The sequence below is a fragment of the Crocodylus siamensis genome, chromosome 13 (assembly GCF_052110815.1).
Source record: "Crocodylus siamensis isolate JL-2025a chromosome 13, ASM5211081v1, whole genome shotgun sequence".
Classification (NCBI taxonomy): Eukaryota; Metazoa; Chordata; order Crocodylia; family Crocodylidae; genus Crocodylus; species Crocodylus siamensis.
The window spans coordinates 4,136,843-4,152,351 of record NC_143407.1 but is presented as its reverse complement, the minus strand read 5'-3'; the positions used below and the strand labels follow the sequence as shown (position 1 = coordinate 4,152,351).

The following is a 15,509-nucleotide window of genomic DNA, read 5'->3' as shown; positions in this document are numbered from 1 at the left end:
GTGTGCAAGAGAGACCTACAGCCTGTCCCAAAAATAAATCTGAGCAACAGAGACCCCTCACAAACGAAACATTTTTGGAACCTTAATGAACTGGGCACTATATAAGTGAGAAATAATTGCAAATTAGTTATGATGGCAACTTTTTTCTACAGAAAAACTGATTGGACTTTGGATCTAGTCACCCAGCCCAGCTTGTGTGTGTGTGTGTAGATTCCAGTTGATGGAAGCTGGGTTGTTCATCCTATATATAATATTGAGTTATTAATATATTATATATGTACAATCATGTGCACACACCTTTTTTAGGGTTAAAGATGTAGCTATAATTGGGGGGGGAACTATGGATTGCTTTAGGTTTTGGTTTTCTTTTTAAAAAAATATTGCATAGAAGAGTGCAAAAACCTAGAGCTCTTGGTTCAGAAGTGATAGCTTTTATCAGACCAACTAGGAAAGTGCAAAAAAAAAGATCTCTTTTTCTGCAAGCTTTTGGGCTCAAACGCCCTTTTTTTTGTCTCAGACCAACACAGCTACCAGAGACATCCCTGAAGCATAGAAGATTAAACATTTGAGTTTCTGTTGTCTCTTTTCACTTTTCCTTGATGAGGAGAAGGATAGTTTTGTAATTGAAAGAAGAATGTAGTTCTTCTTTAATTCCTGCCCAGGCCAGGGGGTCGGACTCGATGAGCTAATAGGTCCCTTCCAACTCTGAAATCTATGAAATAAGCGCTTGCTGCGATAGTAGGCTTGGGTTTTCCCCTCTACTTCATCACTGATTTCAGGCACACACAAAAACCAGAGGATTGCTATCTATCTTAGTGTTTGATGCATCTGCCCATCATGATAGTATCAGAGCACCTCCCACATAAATGCGATAGCAACGGTGAAGTGTCTAGTGGACTTTGTGGAGTGGTTATGTTGCATGCAAACCGTCTTCCTGCCAGGTAGTGGCCGTGTTTTGAAGGGATGTGAAATTTGGAACATAAAATACTGACAGCATTCCTTAGCTCTCCTATTTATTACTGCCCTAAATTTTTGGAAGCTGAGGTCGTAATGTTCAGTGGAATGCGGAACCGCCAAGCAAGCGCTGCCATAGATCCCGAAAATGTCTTGATTAAATTAGATGGGGGCCGGGGGTGGAGGGTGGAACAAAGAGCGCGTTGAGAAGCTGGCGCAGCGCTCTGAGAATTAATGTTCCAGTTAAGTGTGGCAGCGACCTACTGCTCCGCACATGCTTCAAACACAGCTCCTCGTAACAAAAGAGGGAGTGTATGCGAGCGCACTTGTGGCAGCTCTTAGTTTTCTTGTCCTGGGCTGAAAAGGGGCTTTGAGATGCAGACAGCTTCAAATGCAAAACCTGATTTTGCAAATTAAAGAATGCTGGGCGATAGTCGAATCATTGTCCCCTCCCCAGCGGATTGTCACAGTTATCATGTTCCTAATACAAAGAGTGGGAGTGGCATTTTTTTTTTTTCCGTTCCTCTTCAGCCGGGCATGTCTTTGCAGCAACAGCCATTGTATTTGGCAGCCCTTCTCTCCACTGCCCCAGCCCTCTGAGGATTCGGTGCGCTGTTCAGATAATGGCATCTTCCAGGAAGAATGTCAATGCGTTTCACTGCGCTGGCTGACCTCCCAGGTCAGGACGGCGCAACTCATTGTTTCTTTTGCATTGACAACTTGGATATGGAAAAATGCAGATGCTCCCTGACATTTCGCTTTAAGATGGTTAGAGGGTGTCATGAACAGATGCTTTTGCTGCAAGTATTATAGCTGCGCAAAGTTTAACCCGTGTTATTTTTAACGCAGCGTTTCCTGTGCTGTTCCAACTGCAGCTGCCTTAGACTCCAGGCATCTGGATAAAGGAAGTGTGGAGCTAGTCTCAAATCATTGCCTTCTATCCCATGCCATATTTTGTGGTCACTGGTGTGTTTGACCCCTACACATCTGGGTCCTTCTGGTTCCTAGGGGTGTAAGTGCAGGTTTTCAGCTTGCTGGCTCTGAGGCTGTTTGCACAGTATCACAGGGCTTATCTTCTCGTGATGTGCTTTCTGCTGTAGGCATCCCTTTTTATCCTGTGAACCTGGTACTTGGTTCCTTATTTCCTCAGCTTTTTGGTCTTTCCAGCATGGCACTGAATATATGATCCAAGCTCTAGACAGTTGGACTCCTTGCGTGACATCACTTTTGTTGGGGCAGACGGGCCCGTTGCCAAAAAGTCGGGTTTCCACCTGATGTGCCGATTTTTCAGCTTGTCAAAGACGTTGTCCCTCCACGCGCAGTTTTAGGCTTAGCAGTCAGAGACATCTTCCCTGTTGTTTTAACTGGATGTTGATACTGGATGCATGTATGCAGCCTCTTCTCCCAAAGGTTTCTGAGGTATCACAAAGGCTGAGAAATGCATCATCACCCACCACTGAGGAGGAGCCAGCTCTGGGGAGGAAAATAACAGCTGTTTAACTGCACATAGGAAGTGAAGAGCCAACCAAGTGGAAATCATTCTGCCTCCCTACTCTCCTTCTAATAACCCAGATTGAAAATTGGACAACTGCCTCTATTTCTGTGAAAAGTGCCAGGGGATTTTTTAATACTCATGAGTGATCTGACCTACGTCGCCTCTGAAAGCACATCCAGTAGCATGTTATTTTGGGGCAATGCTTCACTCCTGGGAAGGAAAAACAGTCATTACCAAATTGCTGGTTTGCTCTCTCGAATCTCTTGGCAGTCTCATCCGTCTCTAGACCTGGTCTCTGCCTGCTTGAAGGTGAGGCCTGAAGATGCTAGCCACTGACTGAGAAATGTTTTCTCCTCCGTATCTCCTTTTTTCTCGTGCATCCCCGTGCTGTGTTCCAAAGGTTCCTTGAATAAGTTAAGGGTCTCGCGATATTTTCCCTCCCTATCGGGGGCTTGGGAGCAATAGCCCCGATACGGAGATACCTTCAGCTGTCCAGCTCCTAGATACTACAGCTCGCCGTCTTTTTGCTTCAGGTCCTTCTTTTTTAAGTGCTCAACTGGCAGTTTTTGCCAATGCCTGAGGAATTTCCTTTGGTCTTTTCCTTGCTGACCGCTCCACATCCTGCAAGATGTACATCTTGCTAGTTCAACCAGCTTTTAGTTCAGCTCTTTCAATTCCAGTCCTTTCAACTTTACCCGGTGAAAACTGTATTGGGATGAGCGTTAGTTTGACTTTGCTGGTTTGAAAGCTCCTGAAACGGTTCTTGTTTTCACAACACCGATTTTTACCTTCAATCTGATGGTGCGACGGTTGCTTTTCTTAGTCCGGGGGGCGCACTCCTTCACAACCGCAAAAGATCTTGTTGCACCTTTGGAGTTAACGTCTTCCGATTCTTTACTCTTCTTGATCCTGAATTTGCACCTTTTTAGGGTCGTAGTGGTGTTCATCTCATCCTAAACAGTTGCTGCTCCAACAGCGTGTCCTTTGAATGAGCAGTCGTAGGCCAAAAGCAGACAACTGGCATGCAAGGAGTTGGGTGAAAGCAAGATGGTTGGGCCAGTTGAGGCAGTTTAAACAACAGCGCTGCTGAACAACAAAGCATGCTTCTGAACACCTCTTTCTATGGGAAAAGTTCAGTGCCCGGGGCATTAAAAACAGAACCAACCTTTTGGTTTTATTAATCATCCTTAATGTTACGAAAAGGGCAGCCGCAAAATCACGGGGACTGCATGACTTCAGGGATCAGCAGCATCTTGGGCTTTCTCCTCCGCCTCATGGTGGAAAGAATGCAGCGAGAGAATATTATTGCAACATTCCTCTGAGATTGGGAACCATTGGTTCTCCCCCCCCTTCTCCCTCCGCTGCTTTAAAATTTAAAGTCAACTGCAAAGTAGAATACTTCTTTGTCTTGGCTCCAGCCTGAAGTTTATTTATTTTATTTTTTTTACCAATGCATCTGGCCACCCAGGGATGGGGCTTGGGGTGTGAGAGCCTGGAATATATGAAAATTCAAACCATCTGAACTCAGGTTTCATAGGTTTCTGCTTATTTTGGTTTTGGAATATTTTTTTATTAGGGTCACAAGTGAGTAAGGCAAACTATTTTCACTTCAGCCCGTTCTATGCCAAGACACGGTTTGGGTCATGGGGATCAAACTGCAAACTTTTTGAAAGTTTCCATAAGTAAAAAATGAAGAAATGGAACAAAATAATAAAGCAATTGTTTAAGCAAGGAGGAAAGTTTGATGTAGCAGTAGGCCTCTTAATTCAGCTTCTTTTTCCCAGCATGTCTCTGGGATTTTCACACTAATACCATTCTTAAACCTATAACAGAAGGTCAGCAGTGTCCTGCTGGCCATCACGTATCTGTTGTTTGTTTTGGGTCCATATATGTAAAACTCCTCAAAGTTTTGGTACCTAATCCATTGGCACGGAGCGCTGGTTTTCTCTGATCAGCCGAAGTAGTGTTAGAGCATCAAAATAAAGACTTGAAGGATTTTTTTGGTAAGCAAATTTTGGTTTTTTTGAACTATCCAATGCACATTTTGCCCACCTATCCTTGAAGCTGCCATAGTATTAAAAAACAAAAAAAGGGCAAGTTTTATGTTTGCCCCCCTCATCCACAATTTAACTATGGGCCAACTGGTGTCTGGGGTTCCCCCCCCCCCATTTTTTTAACCTTGCTGGGTGAGGGGGCTGGACCCATGATCTCACGAGGCCCCTTCCAGCCCTGAATGTCTGTGAATCTGTGACTTCTCCTAGGCTTTCAGCTTTTGCGTTCAAACTGCAGCTGCAATTTAACCCTGTAGAAAATTGGATTCGGTATTTAAAATGCTGATACAGCCTTATCTGCCAAGACGTGAATGGTGCCGCTTTAACACCGAGTGAATGGATGAAATCTGTAAGCTGGATAAAATTACTTCTTGTACTAGATGGGTTTGCACCTGTTAATTAGAAAAAGAAAAACAAAAGCAAAGAAAAATCCTGCAATGACTTGTTCGTGTCCATTGAGCTTGGCTGCTTTTGGACTGGGCAAAGTGGGGAGACAGAGGCATTGCTCCCCTCGTTACTCATTTGAATGTGCTTCATTTTAAACCACTTGGTGCTGTTGTGCTTCTCTCTCCTAGGTCTTAGTAAACCCAGCTATTAAATTATAGGTGGGAGAGTTAGTGTTAAGGATTGTGCTGGCAGTGCTACGTGTGTGCATTTCAGAGACTTGTACTGTTAACTACAAGGCCAGTTGGAGTGGCACAGCTGAGCAAGGCTGCTGGCCCCTTGATGACACTGCTGCAGCTTGGAAGCATGCCCAACCTAAAGGGACATCATTGTTGATGGCCCCTGGAGAATTGAAACCCTCCTGGAAGTAGCTGTGGATGGGTGGCATGCACTCCTGCTGAATGTGGAATCCAGGCCTCTTTCGGGCAACAATTTATGAAGAAGTCTTCAAAACACCCACCCTCCGCAGCTTATTTTCTTCCCTTCAGTGTCCTATTTAGATGACTCATTTTCTTCCATAATGCCTAAAGAAAAGGATACGTTTTGTCTGATAACTTACAAAGGCAGCTCTGTTTTAGTCTTTGACTCTTAGTCCTCTTCCCCCCCCTTTTTTTTTTTCCTTTTGGAGCAGAGTGTATGGGACGGCTGCAAAGAACTAGTTGCTTTATCATAGTGGGGCCTCATCAGGTTTCATGCAAGCAAATAATTGTCCTTTTTTCCTTTAGGTTAGGCTTTCATTGAAGGGGACTTCCCCCCTTGAAATGCAGATGGCTTATAAAGTGATCCGTTGGCGCAAACGGTGGTTAATTACGTAGCTTTTAAGAGGGCCACGGTGTAGGGCACTGTGGATCAGAAAGTCACAGTTCCAGTAGGAAGCATGGCAATCTTGGATGCCTTTCACAAGACTGTGATTGTTAACTGCCTCTGTGTCAGCATGGCTTTGAGTTTCTGAAGGCCTCTCTCTCTTTTTATTTTAAGCAGTATAGAATTTCACATTGGTTATCATGCACAATAATGTACTCCGTAGGGAACCGGGGTTAAAGCAGTAAGTCAAAATCGCTTCAGCAGCCTGTTCAAATAAACAGGGATAAAAGTTGAGACATCTCTTCTTTGGCGTTGTCAGCAGCAAGAAAGGAAACATCTGCCTGGGCTTAATTGTAATTTTATTGGTTCCAATCTCTTTCAAGTACCCCAAGCTGAGATCTATGGGAGTTGTGCGCTTATGCAAGTATTGCAGGCAGTTGTAAAACAAACACGGGGATTTCTCTTGCGCACTGACACTGCTGCTAAGGAGAAAGGAGTTGTTAGGCCAGCAAAAAGCCCAGTGCATGGAAGTGTGATGTTTGGTGGTAGGTGCATAAGGCAAGGATGGGCTGTCTGGGTGGGTGCTTGTCCATGCACACACTTGGCTAGATCATTAGTGGTCTTCCTGTGCTTTTTGATGCATCCAAGGGCAGATTTCGTGATTTAAACTGCCATAGCATTCAGGGCACCAGCTTTAGGGCCAAGCACTGCCAGAAATGAAGCTCAAAGGGCAGAGCTTTGGTAGAATTTGGCCAGAGCAGGAGCAGCTTGAGCACGTGCACCGTACGAGGACTCGGCGTACCTCGGCCATCGTGTCCGAGTGACGTAGACGTGAGGAGGTGGGTGATCTGGAGGTCTGTATTGGAGAGGAGGATGCCTGTGTGCCATCTCTTGTACCTTTTTTGTCTTTAGCTAGAGCCAAGGTATTACCAGCGCAGCAGTTTTTTACGTGGCAGCCTTGCCTGGTTGCAGAGCAGACGTGCTCGCTGTCTTCACCTGCCAAGAAATTTAAAATAAATAGAAAGGATTTTTTTTAAAGGTTGGATGCTTGGCTGCAGGCTAGTTCCATCCGTGACCAAGCTTGACACCTACTTGCATTTGTGTATCGATTGCGCTTATTTTTCCTTATCGTAATATTTCCTAGCAAAAGAAATAAGCTCACGAGTCACATTGCCTTGGGTGGACCTGGGCAGCTCACAGTTGCAAGTGGTCGTTGCTGGAGAGCGATGCGTGTTGATGCAGTTAAAACTGTATTGTAGCTCTTGCGGTTAAAAATAGCTGATAGCTTTGTCTGCTGAGGTAAATCCCATGTCTGGCTTTATAATTTTAAGTGGAAATTGGGCAACTTGACTGCTGAGTGCGTGTCAGTAAAGAAGTAGGCGTGGAATCCTTTTTTTAAGTCTTGGCGTTACCACCGCCTTCAGAAATAGGCACATCAGCTACTGGGCTACATATGCTCTTCCAACCGCAGTCCACATGAGCAGCGACTTGCCCGTTCTTGGGATCTGGCCACCAACTCTAAAGGCACGAAGAGGAACGTGCTATGAAGAACACCACCCCGGGCACGGCTCTTGGGGTCTGCTGCAGGACTGCTCGCCTCCCAGTCGCCATTCTTTGGTTGTCTCTCAAATTCTCTCCAAAAAGCCATCTTCACTTCAGAGTTCAGGTGTAGAGATGTGCCTGTTGTGTCAGTGGGATCAGTAGCATCCTTGTTTATGGGTTCATACCTGGTCGGGCATGGTGTTTACTAGGCAAATACTGCCAGCGGGTTCCAGAGCGGTTTGGCTCCTGGACAAATCCCCCTAGCCTAGGGGTGGGCAAGATGCGGCCCGCCAGGCCATTCTATCCGGCCTGCGGGGCTCCTGAAATATTTAGGAAATTAACATTTGTCTGCCCCGGCTGCCTGTCATGCAGCCCTCAATGGCTTGACGAAACTCAGTGAGCGGCCCTCTGCCCAAAATAATTGCCAGCCCCTGCCCTAGACTATAACAATGATAGGATTGCTTTGAGTTAAAGCATCATGGGTGTTTGTTGGCGAAAACCGCACTCTGTGCTCCGTGAAAGGCTGAGCACAGTGGGGCAAGATTGGATGGTGGACAAGATCCGAAGATGAAGAATATCAGTGGCTGTCAGCAGAGGACTGTTGCTTTCCCAGCCTCTGGAGACCCATTTTTTTATTGTTATTTATTTATGTACTTATTTTGAGGAACTAACATGTTGGGTTTCAAAGCCTCATTCACAGTGGCAGTGACTTTCATGTCCCCTCCTGGCCCTCTTTGGGCTGGAGTTTGGGTAGGAGGTGCTGGAGTGATGCTTATTTATGCCTGAATCCTTGACTCTGTACGTTAGGTTCCAGGTTTGTATCTACGGTGTTATAGCACGAAGCCGGTTAGGCCGGCGTTTCTGTATCCTCGGGTTGGGAGTCGTGCGGTGCAACGAGGGTAATTAACTGACCCCTTTCCTTTGAAGTCTGTCGTCGTTTGCTCCTCGCGGAAATGAGGACGCTTTGCACAGTGGTGGTGTTATACTGCAAGACATTTTGAAGGAGAAAAGAACTGTATTCCAGGAAGTGGCTGATGATGTCGTCCCTGGCCCTTCTGCCCAGCATCGCTTCCACTCTTGTATTATTACACATCAAATTGTCCTGATTCACCTCTGGCTGTCCTGTAAGCTCCCAGCAACAGCAGGCAGCATAAGTGTTTCCAGTTCTGCCGAGATGAAAGGCTGATGTTCAATTAAAGCCCCCTCCCTTGCCCTCCTCCCCACCCCTTTTCCATGTCATAGCATTTGCCGGGTTGTGTGCATAACATTTCATTTTATTGATACTGTTTGTGTAATTTGGCCATAAGTGGGCCTGACCCGAGCGGTTATTAGATTTGTCAGGTTAAATGATGCTGGCTAATTGGGTCTCGATTATTTGCAGCATGTTGCAGGCTTGCTTCTCCCATCCCTCTCCCATCTTCCCCTACTAACCTTCATTTCCCTTTTTTCTTTCTTTTGCTGCAGAGTAAGGAAGTTGGACTGCAGCTCCAGGAAGACTTGATGAAGGTCCTGAATGAACTGTACACGGTAAATCACGCTCGCTTCTTGGCTGCTTTTCAAGCAGAAGGAAGAAGCATTTGGCTTTCCCCTGCCTGCTGCTGCGGCAGAGACCAAGTGTTGGGACTGATGAATGTCTCCAGCCTCTGTGATTTGAGGCAGCTTGTGTTCACCAGTCTATACGGTACCATAAATTCCATTTTTTTTCACTCCATCTTTCTTCTCGGGTTGTATCTCTGTTATCTAAACAGTTGCCAAAAGTTGTTTCACAGGGATTACTGGAAGTATGAAAGTGGGGGTATGTATTTTGCATTGCTTGTGAGGTAAAACCTTACAGCCATGACCCCCTAGTACGCAGATGCAAGCAAACCCATTTAAATCTGCCCCATTTCCTCCAGAATTGCATGGAGCGCATGTAGAAGCAGAGCAGGCTTCCATGTGCAATGCATTTTCCTCTGCATATTGACTTGATGTAGGTTTTGATTCGGTTTGTTTTCTAGATCCTGTTTACTACGGAGGGCTCGGGAGGGAAGGGATTCAGGCTCCAGAACGTATCCAAGCAGTGTTAGGGTTACAACTCAGCGTGCCGCTGCGGACAGAGCTCAGGACAAGACCCCCCCCCTTAGCCCTGAAGCCCAGAGACTCAGCTGAGCCTCAGTGTGCTGTCCCCTAAAGGCCAAACAATCTGTTATAAATGTGTTTTTTGTTCTCTGGTTGAGATACTTGGAACATGATACTTCCACAGTTTTTTGCAGGCTGTTTTTTTTAATGAACCCTCTCCTGAAAACAAAATAAAGTGTGCATCGCAAAAACGTTATCGTTAGACGACGATTCCAGGGACCTGCTGTGAATTCCTGGGTCCTGCAGTCAGCCTCATGCGAAGCACTATAACTTTGGGAGTCAGCGGTGCCCAGCTCCCTGCAGTCCAGAAAATGCTGGAGATTTTTCCATATCACTTTTTGTCGTGTTTTGAAGAGCTTAAAAGTAAGAGCAGCAGGTAACTGGCCTGTGAGAACAGGGGCCCTAATTTTGCATGCAACACATGTTTCTGCAGCCCTCAGCCAGTTCTCTGGCTGCTGTACAAAAAATTAAAAGCAGTATAATCAGAGGTCCAAAGGCTGCTAACGGACATCCCCCTTCCTTACCACAGCAGGCACTCCCACAGCTGCTTAAAATTACCGATCAAAGGTATTCTCCCTGCTATCACTGCTGCATTTCCCAGTCGGGCATGCTGTATCCAGATCCCCTCCTTCACCAGACATCCTTTTCCCCAGGGACTGCTTGAAGAAGCAGGGTGGGTTTGCAGCACCCAGAGTTTAGTTTTCCATTGCGTCTGGTTACGGAAGCCCTCTGCCTGGTATACCTGGGACATTGGGATTTTGAAGTTAAAGGCTTTGGCAGAATGGTGTGGCTAAGCTGCTTCATGGCTCGCCAGCATTGTAGCTCACTTCCAGCCAGCGTTAGTGTTTCTTGCAGGGTTTTTTTTTTAGCATCCACGATCATGTGGAATCAGGCTTGTAAAACCTCTCTCTCCCTCCTGACACACAGCCTTGTGCCAGCCTACAGTGCTGTTAACTAGGTCAGCCCTATCTTTTAGCCTAGGGGTAAAAATCAAGCCTTGCCTAAAAGTTGTTGTGCTCCATCAGTTACCTTATGAGATCACTAATTATCTGCTCCTAGAGCTAGAAATTGGGTGGTCTCCTGTGGTGGCATAGGACTATTTAATTGTTAAAGAGCAGTTGAGAGCAGAGCCAAAAAGTTGGGGGTAGTTTCAAAGTAAGGGCTAGAACTTTTAAGGCGAAGGTCAGCCATAGGACATCCCGCCACCCACCCAGGTCAGCTGGCAGCCGGCGATAAGCTGCCATCCTGAGCCGGTTCTTCATTCCTGGCCGTGCTTTTGCCATTAAAATTAGAGTCTGAATGTTGTGCTGCCCTTCTCCGTGAGAGGGGAGAGTTGGCTGACTGCTCTCCTTTTTTTTTTCATCTGTACTTAATGATTTGGATTTGGTGAAATGCACTGGAAGATATCGGAGGCAAGGCTGTAGGGCTTCCTCAGCGACATGCAGCGATAGCTTCGGAAATGATTCTGTTGATGAACTGGTCGTCCCTCTGCAACGCTGTGGCACCGGTGAATTTGGAATTGAAAATAAGTATGTCCAAACTGGGGACCTAGTCTCCTGCAGGAGTCTGTGGCAGACTAGCATAGGGCTGTGCCAGGACTCTTCTCTGTCCCCCCTCGAAATAAATAAAGACAAGTAATTCTTTAAGCAGCGCTGACTTTCTGAAGATGCACGGTGCTCTTGGGAAGTGGCAGCGCTCAACAAGGGAAAGCTCTTTCTTTGGACCTCTCTTGATGATGGCATCTCCCTTTAAATACTGGTTGCTGCCAAGCAATTACATGAACAATAAATGGTGTAGGAAAATATTTAAATGGGTGGGGGAAGACCCCTCAAAATGTAGGATATGCCTATCATAGATGTTTCTCCCATATCAGACTTTGTTCTCCTCTGTCATTGCAGGCTCCTCCTTTCGTTTCTGTCTTTCACACCTGTACATTTCCTGTCCAGAGCCCCATGCAGACCTGCTAGCTTGACCCTTTCTTAGTGGCTCAGTGCTATGGTGAGACCTATTGTTAGGCCTAGCTCCCAAAGGTCCTAGCTTAACGTGTTCCTGGTATTACCTACAGAGCCCTTCGTAAAACAACGTGCGTTTAGAAGAACCTGCAAGTACCTCCAGAATCTTAGGGTGTGTCTCCACTTGCACTTTAATGCACATTAAAGCATCTCCAAAAAATGCGCTGTGTAGTTGATGCACGTTGAAATAGGCTAACGTGCATTTTCCTAGTAGCTTACAATTGAGGGACTAGGTTTACTGTGCATTACCTAAAGTGTGCTAATGCACGTGTAGCTGTGCCCTTAAAGGTGACCTTGTGCTTCAGTCGGACAGATGGGCGTAGCAGTTGCATGTGGTCCAGTACAGGCAGTGCACCCGATACAGAAGAACGCATGCGATTATAATGGAAAAGACCACAGTGTGTGTTTGCGCATCCAGCATTTCATCAAAAAACAGGCAGCACTGGAGAGACAGCTCACCATCTGTCCTCTCTGCTCTGCAGTGTATCCGGCACCAGCTCTGAGGAAGAGGCATTGCCTGCGGAAGGGGAAGAAACGCGTTCGTAAAGTTTGTGTGCTGCCCTGAGGTTTTCCTTCGCACAGCTGAATAGAATAAATTCACTGTTGATTAAATTGGTCTTTTCAGCAACTGTTAGGGAATTGCTTCTACTTTAGAAACGAGCCCTGCGAACATTTTGATGCTCAGAATGCCTTGAAGTTTTGCCTAATGACCTGGGTCATTCTGTCGTGACGTACAAATTCTTTTCTTCACCCGTGATTTCCCCCCCGTGAAAAGATGCTCCAGGGGTGATATTGAAATCAAAGTGTGCCGGACCTTTGGGTGGAGGTGTGGTGTTGCCACTAGCGTTACAGTGGGGAGGGTGCTCTTCTGAAACTCGGTATAGCAGCAAAACCCAAAAGGAATGAGCTTAGCTTTTAGAGCATTAAAACCACATGTTTGGCCTGGTCTTTGAAAAAGCCGTGGAGGTCAGGAAGGGAAAAGCCGATTCAGCAAGCACCAGTGTTCTTGCTGCTGGAACAATTACAGTGGAATTTTTAGTACAGCGCTCAACATCCCAGCTGCTGACGCTTGGCAGTCTTGCCTTGAGACTGGCCTGATGACTTAATGGTATTGCCATGCAGGAGACTGAAGTACAAGCCTTGCTTTTGATTTACCTCCTGTCCTAACTTTTCTCCCGGGAGCGTTTAGCATTACTAAATCAGCCAGCTTATCCCTGGTGAATATTGTTTAACAGCTCACTAAGCAATGGCCAGGAAGCACCAGTGTGATGGTATCTGGAGGCATTTCATCCAGATTTTTTTAATTTTTCTGTTCCAGGGATCACATGGCTAGGTCATTATGGCTGTTAGATGTCCAGCGTCGCCCTGCGTAACTTATTTATTAGATGTCGTTGATTTTATTGAAGGTAGTAGAATGCGTTTTTGCACTGAGAAATGACTTTGTGCCAGCAGGTTCGTCTGCCACGGGAATGACCTTGTTTCCTGGCACAGTCTCAACTTCCTGAGAGTTCCTCTTTGCTATATTATGGATAGGAGTGAGGTGCTATAGCAGAAATACTACCCACCTCCAGACCTTGTCTTTCAAGAGCTAGCTAAGGTGCTTAAATTGCACTGTAAGTATACACAGCACTTGAAATGATAAGGTAACTACCCGGAGGAGCTTACATACCAAGAGATAGGCATGGTCAGCTCACCAGGCTCTGACAGGTCATTGAACCAAGTATTGAGTGTTGTGAGAGAACATGCTTCATCACTGAAAATCCTCTAGAGTCAGCCTTCGCTAAGCAAATTTGATCCTGGACATTTTAGTACTGTGTGAGTATCTGTTTGATCCCTGTAAGAGACCTGAAGTTCATTCTCTCTCCCCACTTCCCTGCCTTCCCCCACCATTTAAAATCATTATCCCCTTTTCTGAATATACCTAAAAAGAGAGAAATCCAGCCATTTTGAAGATACTGTTTTAAACGTAATTATTGGTCGCTCACGGTTTTCCAGCGTGTCTGGAAATGGTAACGTGCGCTGAATTTGCGTGAATGGGAACTTGTAGATAGATGTGTCTGTGTCCTAACCAGCATCTGGAGGATGACAGTTGCTTCCGATTTCAAGTAGATCAAATAGAATTCAGTGTCCTGTTCTTCGAAGTTTCATTTATTCATAGACAATAGAGGTAGGAAAGAATATGTGCAGCCTATGCCAGTAAAATGGGATTTTACATGTTTTTAAAAGAATGATTGCTCAAGCTGGATAGTCAGTTCTGCTTGCAGTTGCTGCTTTTTTGTCTAATGTAACTTTGGTCTCACTGAATTCCTTTTACTGGAATCTGGACAAACCGTGAAAAAGCCATTTGCTGAACTTGGCACTCATGGAAGTTCTCGGAAGGCCTCAGCAACTGGCTCGCCACTAGACGAATCAGTCATCGGAGATTTCTGATTTCTCGATCGCCCCGTGCAAATGGACAGTTGACGCTAACAGCAATAGTGAGCGTTTGTGCTGGACTGAGTTCTGCGAAGCTGAGTGAAGGCTAGGCCGTTCTGTTCAGTCTGGCATTAAAGGCAATCGTGTCACACTCTCGGTAAAATTTGTGGTCAAGGGTACCGACTCAGTGGGTGCTTCCCTGGCCGACTGGCGCTTAAGTTGTGTTAAATCACTGCTTCGCTTCAGAATCGAAGTTGTAGTTCAGGTCAGGAGTCTGCAAAGAAAATGGAATTGTCTACTGAAGGTAACTGAGAAGTGAATACTGTTTTATCCTGCTGCGTTGTCATCAGCCATAGCGTGCGCAGATCCCAGCTGATCACCGTAACCATGCCTATAAAAATACACTGATGCCACCCTCCTCTGCTCACCTGCAGATGAGTGCTAGATTCTGCGGTTTCAAAGGGGGTACAGCAGCTGTCCTCAGTCCCAGATTTTAGGTGCCAGCCTTAGAAATGTATCATCTGTGATCACAGTTAATTAACGCCTGAGTCTCACGTTACCTGTGGCGGATTTTGCTAAAACCAATAATGGTTTGCTGTTGCTGACTGGACACTTGACTGTTTCCATTCTTTCAGGTTTCAGAATCTTTCCTCTCTTGGATGAAGAGGGTACAGTGATTTAAGCCTCTGCCAGAGCAGTCTGTTTATTAACACACTGCGATAAATTCATGAGTGAGCACGAGCTGGAAAGAAATGTGAACCTCTGGCTAACACCTTGTGGAATCTGTTTTATGTACATAGTTCCTGAAAATTTATGTCCTGGGTCCTGCTGTCGAATCTGATCGTTGACTGTGCTGCTGACCCCAGCAGGCAGCTGTGAGTCAGCACTACCCCTATTGCCAAACGTGGAGTAGGAGGGCTGGAGCTGCCAATGAGGCATCATCAGCTGGATGAAGTCATTAGAAATTGTGATTTTCATTCATTTTGGTTGCTCCCTGCCAGGTTTCTTTCCAGTGACAGAGGAAGGGAGATCTCTCTGCAGCTTAGAGCTATTATTATAAAGGCCTGTTTTATGGCCTCGGCATATGTGGTAGCTTAGGCTGCGTGTAAATTATTCAGAAAGTCTCTGTTTAAGACTGGCTGTGATCACAATCTCTTTCATGTTTAAATACAGCTTCTGCCTGTAGCTGAGAGCCTTCCCTGATCACTGCATCAGGAGAGAGCATACCTCCCACTTAAGGGAAATAATATGAAAGTTCAAACCAAGGTGAAATGGGCATAAATGGCTTTGCATCTAAAGTAAATCAGATGCGACTGCCAGTGGGAGTTCAATTATAGTTGGGGCCACAAGATTGAGGCATCTGTACTTGAAGTCATGGACTTGCCACGCACCAGCTTGTTATTAGCAAAGCCTGCTCGCCTGTATAAATACGCACACGGTCCTTTCTAACTGTGGATGGATAAGCCCATTATGTCTAAGTGCCTTTTTCTTGCTCTCTTCTCTGTATTAACTCAATAGCAGAGGACACTAAAGTAAAATGATCTCCAAAGTTCAGAAATGGGCTGGCCTTTCCCAAGTGCTTAGTTTTTGTGTTCACTGTATTTCTGAACTGTTCCAGCTGGAAGTGGAAGTACCGAGACACGTGAGTGCCAAAATGAGCTGATGGGTTTGTGG

The 15,509-nt window shown here is 45.8% G+C and overlaps 1 protein-coding gene across 3 annotated transcripts in view; it reads left to right on the top strand.

Annotated features, from left to right (window-relative positions):
• Positions 1–15,509, top strand: part of SRGAP2 (SLIT-ROBO Rho GTPase activating protein 2) — a 163,794-nt gene that overhangs the window by 91,740 nt on the left and 56,545 nt on the right. For all 3 annotated transcript variants that reach the window (XM_090024974.1, XM_090024971.1, XM_090024973.1), the window contains exon 5: positions 8,755–8,817. In XM_090024974.1, coding sequence (XP_089881100.1) covers positions 8,755–8,817 — 63 coding nt within the window. The remainder of the gene's footprint in view (positions 1–8,754; positions 8,818–15,509) is intronic.